This window comes from Panthera uncia, chromosome A2 (genome assembly GCF_023721935.1).
Source record: "Panthera uncia isolate 11264 chromosome A2, Puncia_PCG_1.0, whole genome shotgun sequence".
Lineage (NCBI taxonomy): Eukaryota > Metazoa > Chordata > Mammalia > Carnivora > Felidae > Panthera > Panthera uncia.
Window position 1 is genome coordinate 1,375,078 of NC_064816.1, and position 19,400 is coordinate 1,394,477.

General features: G+C 60.7%; 2 protein-coding genes across 3 annotated transcripts in view; one reads left to right on the forward strand and one right to left on the reverse strand.

Annotated features, from left to right (window-relative positions):
• TMPRSS9 (transmembrane serine protease 9) overlaps positions 1-15,511 on the forward strand; it is a 29,190-nt gene extending 13,679 nt beyond the window's left edge. The window contains 11 exon segments of the mRNA XM_049642363.1: positions 781-1,055; positions 3,005-3,141; positions 3,861-4,164; positions 4,302-4,473; positions 4,997-5,268; positions 5,837-5,973; positions 9,915-10,296; positions 13,905-14,076; positions 14,726-14,991; positions 15,066-15,442; positions 15,445-15,511. Of these exon segments, the coding sequence (XP_049498320.1) occupies positions 781-1,055; positions 3,005-3,141; positions 3,861-4,164; positions 4,302-4,473; positions 4,997-5,268; positions 5,837-5,973; positions 9,915-10,296; positions 13,905-14,076; positions 14,726-14,991; positions 15,066-15,442; positions 15,445-15,495 (2,545 nt within the window). The 3' untranslated portion in view covers positions 15,496-15,511.
• Positions 15,512-16,583: 1,072 nt separating this feature from the next.
• On the reverse strand, positions 16,584-17,276 carry TIMM13 (translocase of inner mitochondrial membrane 13). 2 transcript variants are annotated; one of them, XM_049642358.1, is made up of 3 exons: positions 17,142-17,276; positions 16,942-17,010; positions 16,584-16,790 (listed from the first exon to the last, which is right to left on the reverse strand). In XM_049642358.1, exons 1-3 carry the CDS (start codon positions 17,214-17,216, stop codon positions 16,692-16,694), a joined length of 243 nt encoding a protein of 80 aa, XP_049498315.1. In that variant the 5' UTR covers positions 17,217-17,276; the 3' UTR covers positions 16,584-16,691. The 2 variants fall into 2 exon arrangements, with proteins under 2 accessions (XP_049498315.1, XP_049498314.1); XM_049642357.1 differs by having other exon boundaries at positions 17,097-17,272.
• Positions 17,277-19,400: the final 2,124 nt, after the last annotated feature.

Sequence of the window (19,400 nt, forward strand, 5' to 3'; positions counted from 1 at the left end):
GGGGGGGGGCAAAGTGTCAGCTGTTGCCCAGAACAGGCATTATGACAAGTAATACTTTCATGTCATGTTGCAAAAAAATAAAAATTAACGCAAAAAAACAAAATCCACAATGAACAGAATGTCCAGTTGGGAAATTCAGAGCAGATCTGACCGGCCGGGGCTTCTGGGAAGGCTGGGCGGTGAGTGGGGCTGGGGCAGCCAGATCCTGTGTTTATGTAAAATGTCCACACTTTAGGGGCGCCTGGGTGGCGCAGTCGGTTAAGCTTCCGACTTCAGCCAGGTCACGATCTCGCGGTCTGTGAGTTCGAGCCCCGCGTCGGGCTCTGGGCTGATGGCTCGGAGCCTGGAGCCTGTTTCCGATTCTGTGTCTCCCTCTCTCTCTGCCCCTCCCCCGTTCATGCTCTGTCTCTCTCTGTCCCAAAAATAAATAAAAAAAAAAACGTTGAAAAAAAAAAATTTAAAATGTCCACACTTTGTCGTGGGTTCGGCATTCATTTGGACGTTCTGCGGTATGGCGCGAAGACACGGTTTATCCCAAGGCCTGTGGGCTTTGGCCCCCACCCCAACACTGCACCCAGATCTGTCTTTGTTTCAAATGCTGAAAATTGGCGTGGAATGGGTTCGTGTGCGTCCATTTCCATTTTCGACAAAGTCGCGTGATGACTGAGTTTCCGGGCGCACCCTAATCACGCCCGCTCCCAGGGCGGGTGCCTCCCTCACCGCCCCCGCTGCCCGTCTGTGCCGGGTGGGCCCTGGAGCTGTGGCTTCTGTGCCCCGCAGGTTCCAAGACCCGGCGGAGTGGGTGGCCTACGCGGGCACGACCCACCTCAGTGGCGCAGAGGCCAGCACGGTGCGGGTGCGCGTGGCCCGCATCACCCCGCACCCCCTGTACAACCCGGACACGGCCGACTTCGACGTGGCGGTGCTGGAGCTGGACGGCCCGCTGGCCTTCGGCAGGCACGTCCAGCCCGTGTGCCTGCCTGCCGCCACGCACGTCTTCCCGCCGCGGAGGAAGTGCCTCATCTCCGGCTGGGGCTACCTCAAGGAGGACTTCCGTAAGTCGCTCCGCCCCTGCCTCCTCCCGCGGCCGGGGGTCCTGGCGCTCCGTGCCTGCGGTGCCCGCCGCCCCAGAGGGTACTCTGGGCAGTTCTGTGCCATTTGCGAATGTGCCCTGCTGTTTCAGCTCAGGCCAGAAACCGGCGTCCTTCCCGTGGCGTATTCACTGCCACGTTTTGTGCGTTTTTGTGCTCTTTGTGGGTGGTTGCTAAAATGGCCCCTGGGGCAGAGTGGCGGCTGGCGTCTCTAGGTGCAGACAGGCCGGGGTGTCTAGTAAGCTGCTTCCCGCGGTGGGTTCCAGAGCGTAAACTCAGGGAAGTGCGCGTGCTCAGAGGCACACACACCGTAAGTTACGGACCTTGAGAGCAGAGGCTCCTAGGAACCTGCCCTCTGCCCCCCACAAGCCACGCTACAGAAGCGATAAGTCAGGGTTTGTGGCGACTTTACAGAACAGAACTGTCTCGGAGGAGGGGTGAGAATCCACTGTAATCTGACAGAAGGTGCTGGAAGGAAACCCACAGGATGTTTCAGGGAAAAGGATTTGGGGTGGGGATGGCTTCAGGGAACGACCGTGAAAGTGACGCCTCAGCTCTGACCCAGTGGATGAGATAAAGTATACGGACAGGGGGTTGTCCTGCAGCGAGAAGTCCCATCATTGCGGGAAGTCCTATTGGATGACACTAGTCTAGAACATTCTAGAGCAAACTGTCCAGGCTGGCCCAGTGGCTGTGCATGCAAGTGGGGGGTGCCCTAGGGCCCCCCAAGTTGAGGGGCAGCTTTGCCCTGTCGAAAGGGTCTGGGCGTCCACCGCAGCTGACTTCAGGTGCAGGGCCCATGGCCCGTGATTTGGGGTTTTCTCAGGTCTGTGCCTGCCTGATACGAAAGAAAAGAAAAATGTCGTATGATTTTTACCCCTTCTGAAAAGCAAAGGTATTTTCCACATGGACTAATTAGGAGGGACTATAAAGATAATTAAGCCCAGGCCACCAACATTTCGTTTCAGCCTCCCTCGTTCACCGACCACAGGTCCAAGGGCGGGGCAGGGAGCAGAGCAGTGAGCCTCGCCACGAGGGGCTCCCAGGCCAGACCGGCACTATCCAAGAGCGCTTCCCTTGGGGGGTGGGGGCTGTGCTTTGTGTTTGTGTCACCCGCTATAGGAGCCAGCAGCCCCCTGCAAGCTGGCCGTGGCCGTGTGCCTGGGAAACCGAGTTTTTACATTTTGTTGCGTCGTACGCATTTAGATCTACATTTAAATAGCCACGTGTAGCCAGTGGCTGCCAGACTGGACAGCACAGCCCTGGGAGGAAGTAGGTGGCGAGGACGACAGGTGGCGAGGAGTGCACTGGAGACTAAGGTTGGGTGGAGATGGGGGCTGCGAGCTTTAATAGGGTGGTCGGGAGGGGCTTCTTGAGAATGGGGGTGAGGGGGGAAGGCAGGCAGATTGTGTAGGGACAGACAGCGCTCTAGGCAGCTGGGACAGCATGCGCAAAGGCTCTGGGGTCGGTGGTCCAGACTTGGACTTTTAATTTGAGCCGGGATGGGGGGAGGGCATCACCCTGCAGGATGTGGGGAGAGGGCAACCTAATCTGTAGCAAAGAAGGCACTGGCTGCAGGCCGAGAAAAGGTTTCAGCAGAGTAGGACAAGAATGATAGCAGAAGCAGGTACGGGGAGGCTCAGGGCAGAGCAGGTTTCAGGAGGGAGGTGAGGAAGGAGCCCAGTCTCGGGTGTTCACTTGGATGCCTCTCCGCCGCCTGGGCCACGGAGGTCGCTGGCGGGCATTTGTGGGGTGTGTGCTCTGCCGGTTTGCGAGCTGGCTGCTGCCGCGGATCCCCTTCCCGCTGGGGAAGCCGAGGGCCGGAGCAGAGACGGCCTGCAGCCTCCAGCCTCGGGGTGGCTGCCCGGGGCCCCGAAGCGCTCATCCTGCTGGCGTCTCTCTGTCCTGGGCAGTGGTCAAGCCAGAAACGCTGCAGAAAGCCGCAGTGGAGCTGCTGGACCAGGGCCTGTGTGCCAGCCTGTATGGCCGCTCGCTCACCGACAGGATGCTGTGTGCCGGCTACCTGGACGGGAAGGTGGACTCCTGCCAGGTGAGCCCCACGGCCCCTGGGGCCTGGGGCCAAGTCCAGAGGCCCCAGGCCCCGCCCCACCTGCCCGAGGCCCCCAGGTTTCCGCCCTGGAAGAGGGGGTGCTCACAGTTTCCAGTCTGCCACCAAGACTTCCCTGCCTGACTTCTAGCACGGCTCCGGATCTCCTTTTTCCTTTATGCCTCTGGTCTCATTTCTCAAGCCCACTGGCCGGGGGGAGGGGGGGACACTGCTGCCTGCACTCGGTGCCACAGCAAAACCGGGGCCTGTGGAAAAGGTGGGGAAATGGTGGCAGAGGGCGTGTGCTGGGGAACGTGAGAGTCCAGGCGAGCTGGGAGCGAGAAGGGAAAGGGTGAGCGGACAGGATGTGTGAGGGCAGACCAGGCCCTTCGCTGCCAGTGAGACACAGGGGCAGCCACACTGGCCGCCTTGGCAAGTGGCAACATCGTCAGAGATCCCGTGGACGAGGAGAGGAGGGGATGTCAATTCGGGCTGGGTTTTGCACTGCCAGAGGCTGAACCGAGCGAGGTCTTGGAGACCCCACAGCCCAGCTGTCCAGCTGTCCTGCTGTGTGTTTACGAAGAGCGGACGGAGGCTCGCCAGCCACCTCGGCTCCAGGAGCCCGTGGGGAGGGGGGACTCCTCTGACTCTGCGGCTCTGGGATCTGGACTGGCTGCGGCCAGGGCCCCCGACCCTCCCAAAGGCGTGCCTCTGTCTCCCAGGGCGACTCGGGAGGCCCCCTAGTCTGCGAGGAGCCCTCTGGCAGGTTCTTCCTGGCCGGCATCGTGAGCTGGGGAATAGGTTGTGCGGAAGCCGGACGCCCCGGCGTCTATGCCCGAGTGACCAGGCTGCGTGACTGGATCCTGGAGGCCGTCACCACGGCAGGCCGGCCTCTGGCCCCCACGGCGGCTCCCACCTCCACCACCGCCAGCACTGCCCGGCCCACCAGTCCTGAGAGCCCCACCAGGCCCCCTCTGGGCCTCAGCGCCGCGCCTCCCGACTCAGTCACCGCCTCTAAGCCACAAGGTACTCTCTAGGGGCGCAGGCGCAGGTAGGGTAGGCGTGCGCCCCTGCGGGACTGGGCGGATGGGTGCTGGCTCCCGGCAGCTCTCTGCGGGAAGGAGATGTGTGCCGTCTGGGCCCTTCTCTCTCGTTCCCCACAGAGTGCGGGGCCAGGCCCGCCATGGAGAAGCCCACTCGGATCGTGGGCGGGCTGGGAGCCGTGTCGGGGGAAGTGCCCTGGCAGGTCAGCCTGAAGGAAGGTTCCCGGCACTTCTGTGGCGCCACCGTGGTGGGGGACCGCTGGCTGCTGTCGGCCGCCCACTGCTTCAACCAGTAAGACCCACCCCAGCCCCCGGGTCTGCGCAGCCACCCCTGTGCCCCTCTGTCACTCGGTGCCCTGCCCCCTCCTCCCCTGAACACGAATCCTGCCACACGGAGGCAGCCCTTCCCCGGGCTCAAGAACTGGTTCTGTCCAGCTGCAAACCGGAGAGGGAACAGGCGGGAGAAGTGAGGGTTCTGGGGGGGGGGGCATCTCAAGGGCCCCACCCGGGCCGCAGCTCCTGGGGGGAGGATTCTGCTGGGCTGGTCTCTGGGGGACAAGTGGGGGCATCTTCGCCTCCGCCCCATGGCTAGTCTGTCAGTCACAGGGCACCAGGGGCCCCTTGTGTTCCAGCCGGAGGAGATGAGCCCGCAGGGGCTCCCTGCCTTGTCCACAGGCCCCCGGCCTGGGACCACTTTTGGGCAACAGCCATGTGGCCCCTCCGTCCTCCCGGCGCCCCTCCCCAGAGCCCGGGCCCCACAGCTGGGCCTGGCGTCCTGGGGGCAGCGGGGTGTCTGAGCGGCCCCTTGTCGGCAGCACGAAGGTGGAGCTGGTGCGGGCCCACCTGGGCACCGCGTCCCTCACGGGCGTCGGCGGAAACCCAGTGAAGATGGGGCTCAAGCGGGCAGTGCTGCACCCCCAGTACAACCCCGGCATCCTGGACTTCGATGTGGCCGTGCTGGAGCTGGCCAGGCCCCTGGGTTTCAACAAGTACATCCAGCCTGTCTGCCTGCCCCTGGCTATCCAGAAGTTCCCTGTGGGCCGGAAGTGCATGATCTCCGGCTGGGGTAACACACAGGAGGGAAACGGTGAGCTCCCCACCGGGCTCTCCGGTCCCACACCTGCAAACCCCTCTCCCCTCCGCTCCCCCCAGGGTCGCGGGCTCTGGCGCACGGGCAGTGTGGCTGCTTCGTAAAGGTTTATCGGCGCCCAGCCCATCCGCTGGCTTACAGACGGTCTCTGGGGGCTTTCCTGCTACAAGGGCAGAGCTCAGTCGTTCCAACAGAGACTGTCTGGCCCGTAAAGCCATGATTATGTGCTCTGTGGCCCTTGGTAGAAAAGCTCGGAGACCCTTGTGCTGTACCCTTCAGGGACCCCCAAGAGTTAGTGCTGCTTTTGTCCTCCCTGCAGGTCACCCAAGGCGCTAGGGAATCCGCCTGGGGATGTTGGTGAGAGTCTAGGGTGCTGAGTAGGAGCACGGGGTCCGCCCCCTTATCACTACACGACCGCACGGACCCCTGCGGCCCCGAGGGGCCGTGGTTCTTTATCCATAGGGCAGGGACTCCCCTCCCCGGGTGGGTGTTGCCACAGCGTAGCCGACGTGGAAGAGGGATCGCTCTGTGAGTGAGCTTGTGTGGGGCCTCCTCTCCTTGGCAGCCACCAAGCCTGACATTCTACAGAGAGCATCTGTGGGCATCATAGACCAGAAGGCGTGCAGCGCACTCTACAACTCCTCCCTCACGGACAGGATGCTCTGCGCCGGCTTCCTGGAGGGCAAAGTGGACTCCTGCCAGGTGAGCATCCAGGGGGCCGCCTGACGTGTTCGCAGACGGAAGGGAAACAGTTTCCAGCGCATCACAGCGAGCAGGGGAACCCTCAAGAGAACCCGAATGCCTGTAAATGTGTGGTTTAGAGAAATCATATTTCCAAGCAGAAGATGAGGTGGGTGTGCATAAAAATACAGACACTAACTTGAAAATGTGCAGCATGTATTCACGGGAGAAAAAGCTAATCACGAGTTATGGCACATGTGACTGCTCTGTGTCGCAGGGTAGCCAGTGAGCACCTGAGGTGTGTGTGATCCAGCTTAGGGGAAACCTGGCTCCAGAACCATGCCGTGAAGGCCAAAGAAATACACAAGTGGGGAAATGTATAGTCTTGGAAACATTGATGTGGGGCGCCTGGGTGGCTCAGTTGGTTAAGCATCTGATTCGGTTTTGGCTTAGGTCATGATCTCACAGTTTGTAAGATCAAGCCCCATGTCAGACTTTGCACTGACAGCACAGAGCCTGATTGGGATTCCGCCCCCCCCCCACACCCCGCTCTCTCCCTCTCCCCCTCCCTCTCTCCCCCTCTCCTCCTCTTCCTACCACGTCTGTCTTTCTCAAAAAACATTTTTAAAAATCTTAAAGAAATATCGATGCAAAACCCCTAATAAAATATTAGACTAAATCTAATGTGTTGAAAATAAATCACAACCATAGTGAGTTTATCTCATAAAATCTAGTCTGACACAGGAGAACCCAGTAACGCCACTCATCACATTAGTGGACCAAAAGGGAAAAAGGGCGTCTTCTCCAAAACCACAGAAAAAGGCATCCGATACTTTTTAACAACCATTCGTAATTACGATTTTAAGAAATTCCAATCCTATGAAAGACAACAGAAACCTACAGCTATCATGTTGATGGTGAAACAAAGCCTTCCATTCACACGCCAGGCTGCCTGCTGTCACCAAGGGCATCTGGATTAATGCGGGAAGTCAAGAAAAAAGAAAAGCATAGGGATTTGTAAAGTAGACAAAAATGTAATCTGCAGTAACGTGACTGTCTACCAAAAAAATAAAATAAAATAAAAACACAGAGAGCCAAGTAAGAAACTACAACGATTCAAAAGAGTCCAGCAAGTCTGGCTTGATACAAGGTCATACAAAGTCAAGAACGTTTCTTTTCCCAGCAAAAATCAGCTTCCTAGAAAAAGGGATCCCACTGACGGAACAAAATCGGTGTGGTGTCTAGAAGTAAACTCCAGATGTTCAAGGTTTTCGTGGAGAATGTTACTAAACTCTGAAAAAAATAAAAAGGTCTGAATGAATGGAAAAACATACCATATTCATGGATGGTAAGACAATATTATGAAGATCTGTTTGTCTCCATTTTTTCCTATAAATCACTGCAATTCCAGGCAAAATTCCAATAGCATTTCACCATATGACTTGGCAGGCTGGTTTTAAATTCACGCAGGAGAGCAAAGTAATGGTACCTGACCAGGCAGGATAATCCTGGTAAAGAAGAATCAGGAATGTGTGTACCGCCGGGAACAACAAAATCGAAAGTGGTGATGGCTCCTACTTCTGTGTCAACAACCAGCCCGAAGCTTAGTGACTTGGAACGAGACTCATCGATGGGGCTCCTGAACCTGCACTTTGGTAAGAGCTCAGCAGGGACGGATTCCGCCTGCTCGTCCCAGCAGAGAGGGCCAGGGCCCCAAAGGGTGGACTTCAGTAGTAACACTCAGAGGTATTGCTCACGTCCGCCGGGTTGAAAATATCGGCTGCATGGGGCGCCTGGGTGGCGCAGTCGGTTGAGCGTCCGACTTCAGCCAGGACACGATCTCGCGGTCCGTGAGTTCGAGCCCCGCGTCGGGCTCTGGGCTGATGGCTCGGAGCCTGGAGCCTGTTTCCGATTCTGTGTCTCCCTCTCTCTCTGCCCCTCCCCCGTTCATGCTCTGTTTCTCTCTGTCCCAAAAATAAATAAAAAACGTTGAAAAAAAAAAAATATCGGGTGCAACATAAATGTACACTCACAGGCCGCAGTTGAGGGAGATGTGGCAAATAACTTGCAGTGGGAACCTCTAGGGCAGCTTCTGGGAAGTGCACTTGTGGGTTCAAATCCTGGCTCCTCTTCCCACAAGCTCCGTGACTCCAGGCACGTTACTCAACCTCTCTGGGTCTCAGATTCTTGTCTGTAAAACGGGGTCATAGTAATACCTGTCTGCTAGGGCTGCTGTGACTTGAATGAATGAAGCAAGTTGTAAAATATTACACGTGACATTTATGTACATTTTAAAGACAGCACTACATATTTTCTAAAATTACTAATAAATGTAAAAGCATAGTGGGACCCACCAAGCTCCTAATATGTTCACTTTTGGGAAAATGGGGCCCCGGGACCAGGGGCAGGGCTGTGTCAGTCCCTGCTGCTGTGTAACAAAACTCCCCAAAGCTTGGTTGTGTGAAACAGCCATTTCTTCCAATCATAGATTTTGTGGGTTGGAAATTCCGGTGGGGCCCAGTGGGGCTAGCTTGTGTGCTCCACATGGCGTCTGCGGCCTGCAGTGGGACGGCTCAAAGGCTGATGTCCCAGGAGATTCTGAAGGGGTTTCGACTTGCACATCCAATACCGGTTGTTGGCTGGGGTCTCAGCTACACCCTACACGTGGCCTCTCCACGTGGACTCCGCCTGGGCTCCTTTCCACCTCGAAACGTGCTGGCTGGCTCCCAAGAGCAGGTAATTCAAGGCAGCAAGATGGAAGTCACCTGGCATCACTGTCCCCAAAGTCTAGGGGCGAAGGCAGCCACAGAGCTGTGCCCAGGGTCATGTGGAGAGGCAGACCCCCACCACCCAATGGGAGGAGTGCCAAGATCTCCTCGTTCAAAGAGCACATGTGGGATGAGGGAGACAGTCTCCTGCCACCTTTGGGAAAAGCAGTCTGCTGTGTGGCCTAAGCTCTATTGTAACATTCTGAATTTTTAAAGAAAAGCAAGGGGTGCCTGGCTGGCTCTGTCGGTTAAGTGTCCGACTTCAGCTCAGGTCATGATCTCACGGTTCGTGGGTTCGGGCTCTGTGTCAGGCTCTGTGCTGACAGCTCAGAGCCTGGAGCCTGCTTCGGATTCTGTGTCTCCTCTCTCTGACCCTCCCCCATTCATGCTCTGTCTCTCTCTGTCTCAAAAATAAATAAACATGAAAAAAAATTAAAAAACAAAATGGGGGCGCCTGGGTGGCTCAGTCCGTTGAGCCTCTGACTCTTGATTTCGGGTCATGATCTCACAGTCCGGGACTTGGAGCCCCGTGTCCAGACGGCTCTGTGCAGACTACATGGAAACTGCTGGGGGATCCTGTCTCTCCCTGTGCCCCTTTCCCGCTCTCTTTCCCTCTCGCAAAAAAAAATTAAAAAAAAAAATTTGGTTTTTTTTTTTTTTTTTTTTTTCTTTTTAAAGGAAGAGCAGTATGTTACTGGTGTAATTTTTTTTGAAACGTATAGAAAAAAGGCTGGCGGCTAATGAGCAGAGATTGACTGGGTTTTCTGCGGTTTTTGTTTTGTTTTGTTTTTTGTTTTGTTTTTTTTGTTTTTTTTTTTTACATCTCAAGAACAAAAGCAGGAAAAATTGAAGTTCAGAGAGAAGTGACTTGATCAAGGTCATGCAAAGTCTGAAGCCAGGTCTCCGGAGCCCCCGTGCCGTGTCTCCTGCTCCACTGATGGGTCTCAGCCACCCATGGGAAGGCTGGAGGGCCAGGCAGTGCCCCCTGCAGACAAGGCGCCGCAGGGTCACAGCCAGCTCTTTACTTTTTTCCTTTAACTTCCTCCCCTCTCCCCCCCCCCCCCCCCCAAGTCTCTGAGGAATAAGTGATCTGCATCATCGCGTGTGCTGGGGCGGACAGCGTGTGGTCTCACGCACGGTGTGAAATGATGGCCACAACAGATGTAACTCACCTTCTCCTTCCTTCCCTTTCAGGGCGACTCCGGGGGACCCCTGGCCTGTGAGGAGGCCCCCGGTGTGTTTTACCTGGCGGGGATTGTGAGCTGGGGGGTCGGCTGCGCTCAGGCCCGGAGACCTGGCGTGTACGCTCGAATCACCAGGCTGAAGGGCTGGATCCTGGACACCATGTCCTCCGGCCTCCTCCCCACCGGGAGGACCCCCGCCACCAGGCAGTCCTCTGGGACGGCAGCTGCCTTCACAGTCCCGGGAGTCCCGGCCAGCACAGCCACCCCCTCGGCCACCAGCAGGGCAACCAGCCAGCCCGCCAACATGACTGCAGCCACCGTAACCGCCACTGCTGGGGGACAGACACCCCTCCCAGACCCCCCGAGGACCACCGTGGGCTTCCAGCCACCAGGTACTGGGGCGAGTGGAGTGATGTGCGGGTGGCAGGGGTCCCGTGTGGGTCTGCCCACGCTGTTAATGTCACAGGGGCCACAGTGCGCGGAGGGTGGGGGCAGGCTTCACCAACAGACGCTTCTTCTCACCCAGGCTGGAGGTCAGAAGTCTGTGTAGACACTGTTCTCTCCCTTGTCTGTGTCCTCATGGGATCGTCCCTCTGTACGTGTCTGTGTCCTCATGTCGTCACCTGTAAGGACACCTGTCACACTGGATCAGCACCCCCCCCCCCCCAGTCCTGAGAGCCAGGGACACGGGCACTGGTTGGCCAGATGTATGTTGTCTAGTGGCAAATGCCTTAGCCCCAAGCCCCTGTCTGCTCCTGTGTTATTTATTATTTATTTACTTATTTATTTTTCATTTTTTTAAGTCTGTTTATTCACTTAGAGAGAGAGAGCCTAAGTAGGGGAGGGGCAGAGAGAGAGGAAGAGAGAATCCCAAGCAGGCTTTGCACTGTCAGTGCAAAATTTGATGTCGGCCTCGAACCCACAAACCACAAGACCATGACCCTGGCTGAAGCCAGATGCTTAACCTACTGAGCCACCCAGGTGCCCCTATTTTTTATTAAAAAAAATTTTTACTGTTTATTTTTGAGACAGAGAGCGGGGCAGAGAGAGAGGGAGACACAGAATCTGAAACAGGCTCCAGGCTCTGAGCTGTCAGCACAGAGCCTGACACGGGGCTTGAACTCATGAACCATGAAATCATGACCTGAGCCAAAGCTGGCCGCTCAACCAACTGAGCCACCCGGGCACTCCTTTATTTTTTTAATGCTTATTTATTATTTATTTTGAGAGAGTGTGCAAGGGTGGGGGAGGGGCAAAAGGAGAGGGACAGAGAGAGAATCCCAAGCAGGCTGTGCGCTGTGCCCAACATGAGGCTCGATCCCACAACCCTGAGACCACGACTTGGGCTGAAGCCAAGAGGCGGACGCTCAATTGACGGCCACCCAGGCGCCGCTGTCTGCTCCTGTTACAAAACGCAGACTTTTCTGAGGCACCAGGGCATGTGGGGAAGTGCCCGGCGGGAGGGTCATCACGGACGTCCAGGCACCCGTCGTCCATGCTTGAAACCCTCCTCCGGCCGCCCCGGGCCGAGCCTGCCGTGCGATGCCATGCGGCGCGGCAGGGAACCAGACGTTGGCGACGCACACACACGGTCCCTGGCAGGCAGGAGGGAAAAGGGGACTGTGCAGGCCCCAGCTGACCCCACAGGCTCCGCTCAGGGGCCCCTGGCTAAATTAGCTCAGCCCATCTTGGCAGAACGGGCCCAGAGAGATACTGACGGAGAACGTGCCTTTGACATCCTTCGTGCGTGACTAAAGCGTTTTTTATGAAACAGTGATCAGAAGGTACGAACGCGTATTGGCAGGTCCGGAGTAAAACGCCATCAAGAGCGGCCAGCTTCCTACTGGCTGCAGCGTCGTGGGGAACCAAGGGCAGGACAAGGCCTGGCTTCTGTGGGGCGCGGGGTGTGCTGGGGGGACCCCTGTCTTAGCAACCATCCCACTCCTGCCCTGCCAACCCCCCCCCCCCCACGTGTCAGTTTCAAGGGACCCAGTGGTAGGTGGCAAAACTCAGAGAGGAAGTGCTGCCACAGAGGAGGGGCCCTACCAATTAGGGTGCAGGCGGGGTGGGGGGATGGGGGAGGGCCCTGGGCACGCCGCCCCCGCCTGCCCCCAGCAGACATGAACGTTGTGCTCGTGTCCAGATGCTGAGGGACGGCGGCCTGGCTTCATTCAGGCGGGAGCAGGTCGGCAGGGAGGGACCGAGCACGCTTCTGGGGGTCCCAGGGGTTCAGCGCGTGGGGCTGCGGGCCTCTGCTGGCTGCATCCGCTTTCCTTCCTCCTGGGGAGTTTCCCAGAATTCCCGGCTGTTCCAAGTCCCCATCTCCAGCATCCTCACCGACTCCCCTAGAGAGACTGCGACCCAGGGGGGTTTCCCTGCTTCCCTCCTGCGTCAGGGTCCCTCCCTGGGCCCCCTGGATCCCCACTGTCCTGTTCAGGGGTGTGTGCGTCTGGTCTAACCCCAGGACACAGGAGCTGGGGGAAAGCGCTCAGGGTCACTGTCTTTAAGGATGTGCCGCCTTCTCTTCCCTATTCTCTTCCCTTTCCCTCGCACACGTGTGGACGTGTGCACACGTGGCCCGATGAGCCTGGGTCGCTCAGGCACAGACCTGTGCCCACAAAGCCAGGTTTAGGGGCTCGCTGCAGCGAGGCAGCCCGCACACCTTCAGAACCATCGCACGGCTCCCAGACCAAGGAAGGGTCTGGGGGCACAGAGGGGGTGGAGGGCATCGAAAAGAAGCAGTCTCTGTTGGCTGCGGGCCCAGTCGGCCACATGCCAGGGGTCCGGGCAAGGGTCGTCTAGACCTTTTCAGGGGGACCCAGGTCCTGTTTCCCTGGCAACACAAAGTTAAGACGGATGCGGAGCATCCAGTCCGGAACCCGCTGAGAAGTTATGCGCCTGGACTGCAAAGGAGACCAAGGTCCCAGGCCAAAGGGGGTCTTCTGTTCACGTGGCTCTGGTTCCTGATGGCAGTTTCTGCTGGTCTGGGTGCGGGGAAGCTTCCAGCAGGGACACTCAGGGACACTTCACAGCTGCCGCTGCTTGTTCTTGGCAGAAACACTGTCTCTGTAGCCGGCTTGATCTGGGTCTGGCCTCCCGCCCTGGTGATTTTTACTGTTCTAATAGTTACAGCCAAGTTCTTAACTTGGCCTCCAGCGGAGGTGAGGAAGCCCCCGGGAATGGCACACATTCTCGCGTTGTTCAGCGTGGGGGGGCACTTCCAGGAGAGGAGCTGTTTCCATCAGATTCCCCAGGCCTCCTGGTCTTGGGCAAGATCCCCATGGTGTTGGCGTGTTGGGGGTGGGGCTGAGAGGGAACCGGGCAGGTGGCCCCCCATCTCTCCGTTCTCCCCTTCCAGCTGAGGTTGGGACAGGAGGCTGAAGGGCAGGAAAGGCGGGCTGGGGAAGGAGGACTGTTCCGGAGGCGGGAAATTCCTTGTGGGAATGATGGGGGGGTCCCTGAGTGCCCCTATTACAACCACCAGTTTGTTCTGTCTGCAGTAGTGTTCTGAGAGGGCATCTTGTGCTGGGGGAGGGGGAGTGATACATGTCACAGCCTGGAGGAAGTGTCGAGGGAAGGATACTGAGTCACACAGGACCCCAGTAAGGGGAGATGCCCAGAGAGGGCATCCAGGGCAGTGCAGGAGCTGTTGGGACAGGGAAGGGGCCTATTGGGCAGCAGCCTAGGGTGTGCAAAGGCCCCGGGGCAGCAAGGAACTTGGCTACTAGGGCAGTGGGAGACGCCTGGTGAGGAGAGGGAGGTGAGCAGAGTTGCTGGGCTGGCCCTCAGCCACGAAGGAGGCAAACCTAAAATGCATTCCAAATACTATTTGAGCAGAGCTCAGAGAAGCCTCATTTGCAGCCCCAACCACCAGGCCCAGTGTTCCTGACAGCGGAGGTTTCCCGAGGCAGGTCCCCCAACCTAGTGTGGGCTCCTCCTACCCTGCGCGCGCAGGCGGGGATGCGCTCGCCCGCCCATCTGTCACCCGACTCCCCCGCAGACTGTGGCCTGGCACCGGTGGCGGCGATGACCAGGATCGTGGGCGGCAGTGCCGCGGCCCGCGGGGAGTGGCCGTGGCAGGTGAGCCTGTGGCTGCGGCGCCGGGAGCACCGCTGCGGGGCCGTCCTGGTGGCCGAGAGGTGGCTGCTGTCGGCGGCGCACTGCTTCGATGTGTGAGTCCGCCGCCCCAACGCCCCTGGCCTGTGCGCTTCACTGGAGCGCCTTGTCTGAAAACTCACCGGGTCGCCTGTCCACGCTTCGGCCCCAAATGCCCTCCCCAGCCACTGGCACCCACCGCCCCAGACCGGCCCCTACTCTATACAGCCCCTCCCCTGGCCGTGCGGCGCCGCGGTCCCGTCCAGCCCCGCAGCCCCCCCACCCCCCACCCCGAACCCTGGCCATGGCCTCTCCCGGCACCAGGGGGCCAGGTCTGCGGAGGGGGAGCGGGGGGCGGGCTCTGGGGACCCATGGAACACTCCCACCTTGGCCCGCCCCACTGGCACTTGGCACCAGACCCAAAGGCCACCCAGTGGTGAGTCCCCTTCCCGGTAGGGCGCTCATACGGCGGACCAGGCTAGGGGCCCTGTCCTCCAGGGAAACGCGCAGCGCGCCTCCCAGGGCCAGAGCCCTAATACTTGACGGGAACGGATACGCTTGTGGTGTCACCTCCGTGCGCGGTAGCACTCACTCCAGGCACGGGACCCCCGCACCCTCCCCGCCGTCCTAGGGGGAAGCGACAACAGCCCCATTTCCAGATGGGGGGGGGGCGCGCGCCCGGGGCGCGGGGATTCGGGCCGACGCCTGTCCCCGCGCGCCCTGCAGCTACGGGGACCCCAAGCAGTGGGCGGCCTTCCTGGGCACGCCGTTCCTGAGTGGCGCCGAGGGGCAGCTGGAGCGGGTGGCGCGCATCTACAAACACCCCTTCTACAACCTCTACACGCTCGACTACGACGTGGCGCTGCTCGAGCTGGCGGGGCCCGTGCGCCGCGGCCGCCTGGTGCGGCCCATCTGCCTGCCCGAGCCCACGCCGCGGCCCCCCGACGGCGCGCGCTGCGTCATCACCGGCTGGGGCTCGGTGCGCGAGGGAGGTAGGCTCGGCTGCCCCCCCTCCCCCCGCCGCGGCGAGAGGGCCCTCGGCCCACGGCTCCCGTTTCCCCCGCAGGCTCGATGGCGCGGCAGCTGCAGAAGGCGGCCGTGCGCCTCCTCAGCGAGCAGACGTGCCGCCGCTTCTACCCGGTGCAGATCAGCAGTCGCATGCTGTGCGCCGGCTTCCCGCAGGGCGGCGTGGACAGCTGTTCGGTGAGCGCACTCTGCAGCGGAAGCGGGCGCTTCTCGGGACCCAGGTCCCACACGCAGAGGGCAAGGGGGGCGTGGCGGGGCGAAGTCGTCACCGCTGCAAGACCCTCCGGCGCCGCCCTCTCAAGTCCACCAAGCAGGGCACCTTTTCTGACCCTGGAGGAATTTTCACTCGACCACCGTTTATTGGGCATCCATTATGAGCCGGTTTCGGCGCCTCGGCATGCCCCGCCCCCCTCCCCGCGCGCCGGCACCGGCGGGATGGGGACGTGGGCTGGGCAGTGACTGCCGCGTGAGGCCCCCATTCAGCCCGGGGGAAATACCGAGTGTCCATGAATGTCTGCATGAACTGAACGGGTCATCCTAACCTAGAACCCCTTTCCCAGAAAAGAAGCTCACGAGGAAAAGGACCCGGGCCCAAGGGATGCTATGGGGGAGGTAGTGGCCTGCTCTTAAGGCCTTTCCTTTCCTCCCCTCAGGGCGACGCCGGGGGACCCCTGGCCTGCAGGGAGCCCTCTGGCCGGTGGGTGCTAACTGGGGTCACCAGCTGGGGGTACGGCTGCGGGCGGCCCCACTTCCCAGGGGTCTATACTCGGGTGGCTGCCGTCAGAGGCTGGATCGGGCAGAACATCCAGGAGTGACCGCCAGCACGTGGCTGCACACGCCCGGGACGCGAGGTGACGGCGGCAGGAACCGGCTGGCCCCTCTGCCCGGGGGGGAGGGTTGGGGGGGGGGGGGGGGGGGGGGGCTAGGGGGCTGCGGGTAACCGGGTGCACGTTTGCTGCTTATTTGGATCCAATAAACAGCCCCTTGTCCCTAGCCTGCTGGCTCAGCACCTCCGTATCACAGCAGGGACCATTCGGCTGCTGCTCACAGGGGGCCCAGATATGGGAGGTGCGGGGAAGGGGCAGCAAGGCCTCGCCGGGGCAGGACTACCCTCTGTCTTTGGCGCCGGAGCTGGGGGCGGGGGGTCTGGCCAAGCCTCCTCTCCAAGCCGCCTTTCGCGTGAGCAACCGGCTCCTCGCCGGTCATGGTCATTAGAAACCAGGGGCACAGAGGGTAAAGAGGCGCAGGCCGGTCAGGGGACCCGGGAACACGCCGGGCCACCTCCCGCAGAGACCCCCTCCAGGGAACACCGATCGGGTGCTCTCCGCACCTCCCTTATTGGCCCCCACCTTCAGGTGGCCACAGCCAGGTGGGGCCGGACTATGCCCCCAGGTCCCAGGGCGGATTCTCAGCCCCAGGTGCACGGTGAGCCTGGACCCCGCAGGGGCCGCGCCGCCTGCAATCTGGGAAGTCCCAGGGCCCCCCACGACCCGAGGGAGCGACGACCCCAGTGTGGCGGCACCGGTCTCGTCCTCAGGAACCACGGGCAGGCAGGATGCACAGGCGGGCCCCCGCTTCACAAAGGGCCTTTATGGAAACGGAAAAGGGGACTGGGGTGGGGGCCTGCCGGGAGCCCGCGGGGCCGGACGCGGCGCGGGGGGGCGGGTCACATGTTGGCTCGCTCCCGCTGTAGCCGCGAGTTGTAGGCGCGGGACACGGTGTTCCAGGCGTCCATGTAGCGGTCCATGCACATGGCGATACACTTCTGCGGGCGGGAAGGGGGCGCGGCTCGGCTCAGCAGCGGCCGGACCGGCGCCCCACCCCAGGCAGCGGGCCGCGCACGCGCACTCGTCCCACCGCGACGCCCGTTGATCCGCGCACGCGTACTTGCCTCCACGCGGCCCCACGCGCCTCACCTGCTCCGAATTGTCCAGGGAGCCCCCCGGCTTCCCGATGCACTTCCGGAAGCACTTGTCCGTCATCCTCTGTGGGGACAACGCGAACTCAGCCGCGACACCCGCGCCCGGTGGGCCCCACTGCCCTCGGCGCCCGCCCCGGCCCGACCCCGGACCTGCAGCAGCTCCTGCGCGTTAGCCACGGCGATCTGCACCTTCACCTGCTCCATGATGAGCCCCGGGTCCAGTTTGCCGCCGCCGGAGCTCCCGAAGTCCGAGCCGAAGCCACCCTCCATGGCTCCGCAAAGTCAACCGAACCGAGACCGCGTGCGCCGACCCGTACCCGCGCCGGAAGTTGCCCCCCCCCCGGGCACCACGGGAAATGGAGTCCGGGCTTGTCGGACTACGACCCCCACAAAGCTGTGCTTCCACCTTTGCGCATGCGCGGATAGGAGTCACCTTCTGCGCCGGCAGCTTTTGGTTTCGAGACCCCGGGCCTGCAGAAAACGTCCCCGGCTCGTCCTGCGGATCCCGCGGCGCATGTGCACGGCGCATGTGCACAGAGCGTCGGGCGTGTCGCGTGACCGAAGGCGCAGCCCGGCCGCTGAAGCTCGGGCACCCCGACGCGGGTCGCTGCCAGGGAGTGTCCCGCGGTCTCGTATGCCCCCCTCCGTCCCCAGTCGGGGGCAGCCGCGTCAGAGTAGACTCGGGGGCAGAACTTAAAATCAAAACGTTTATTGGAGTGTCGTACAAAAAGTTTCCGGTCATAAAATGCATATTACAAATCATTGGGGAAAGAAAAAGACCACACGTTTGGCATGCAAGTCCTTAGAAGCCGTCCGCCCAGCCGGCCCCACGGCAGGTTGTGCTGATGATCCGTCGGGGCGCGGGCCACGGGGCGAGACCCCGGCGGGGGTGCCGCTGGCCCGGGCGCCCGGTTAGCGAGTGGGGCTCGGACAAAGGAATCGTTCCCGCATCGTTTAAAGCGGCTTAAAGCTAAGAATGTTTGACAACTGCAGGCTGTTTCCCAGGCCCGCGCTGACATCTGAACGTTGGATTCCGTTCTGGATTTCCAAATACTCCCTTACCAACGGCCACCATCCTCCTGTAGTCACCAAGGGTCCCTAGTTTACCTTCCCCCCACCAGACAAAGACACCACGGCGCCCGGGCCCTTTCACCCCTCCACTCGGGACCTCCGCCAGGCCACCACGGGTTGGGGGGCGGGGAGGGGGAAGGCCAGGCCACCACGGGTTGGGGGGAAAGGCTGGAAGCGGGCCTGGAAAGGACAAATGTCACCTGCCAGGAGCAAGCCCTACCCGTGCACCTGGAGGCCCTGCCCGGAACCGAAAAGGATGCCATGAGGCATCTGGGCCCATGGGAACGATGGGGCCCACTCCCTGTCCACAGTCGCCTCTCCCCCCCCCCCCCCCCCCCATACATCGCAAGATGTGGCTGAGACCAGTGCAGACTTTGGAGACCCCCACCACGACCCGCCCGATGCCTCTGCGTCTGAGCTCCAGACCCTCACTGCGCACGCAGTTCCTGTGATGCGGGTGTGGGGGCACCACCTTAAGGCCTCGGGGGCCCGGAAGCACTCCTGGGGAAGGTCACGCGTGGGGCGGAGGCTGGTGCATTATCGTGGCAGGCGAGCCCTCCCCGGCCCCCCCCCCCCCAGGACCCACCAGAAACGGGGGAGGGGGTAGCGGTGAGACATTTCCCTTCACGAGAAAAAACAAGTTCACATCCTGGGGACTCTGGTGGCCACGCAAAGTACCTGACCTAAAGCCGACCCTAGATGCAGCATACTGTTCGCTAGCCTACAAGCCTCTAACACTCCGGCCACAGGCAGTTTCCAAGGAAAGGGAGACCGGTGGGGACCGCAGGGACCGCATGCCGGGGCTCCCTGCCTGGGGCGAGTGGGAGGGGCCAGCTTGGTAAACGTGCTACCTTTTGGGGGCAGCGTGCCTCCATGGCTCAGTATTTCGTCTTTAAGACTTTGAGCTGCGCTTTCTGAAGGAATTTGTCGTCGGCGCCCCCCGCCCCCCCGGGCCGCCCCCCCCCCCCCCCCGCAACTCCACCCCCTCGGGGGACTGTCCCAGTGACCCTGGCTCGAGCCCTGAAGTGGGATCCGGCAATCTGAGCACTGACCAATGTAAAAAAATAAATATCCATTAAAAAAATAACTTCTGTGTATCTATGTGGGAGGGGGTATGAACGGTCAGCGAGTGCAGAGGGGGGGCCGGGCAAGGTGACCGGGAGCCGCCCTGCAGGAATCGGCCGGCACCGGCACGGCCGTCAGAGAAGGAAGTCGCCCACAGGAGCCAGGACAGCGGGACACGCGAGCACACAGGAGCCGGTGGGGACCCGCACTCAGCCCCGTGCACAAGGCACGGAGTTGGAGAAGGGGGCGGGGGCTCACCCCGAGGCGGCTCTCCTCTCAGAGGCCCGGGAAGCAGCTGTCACACGTGGACACTCGCCG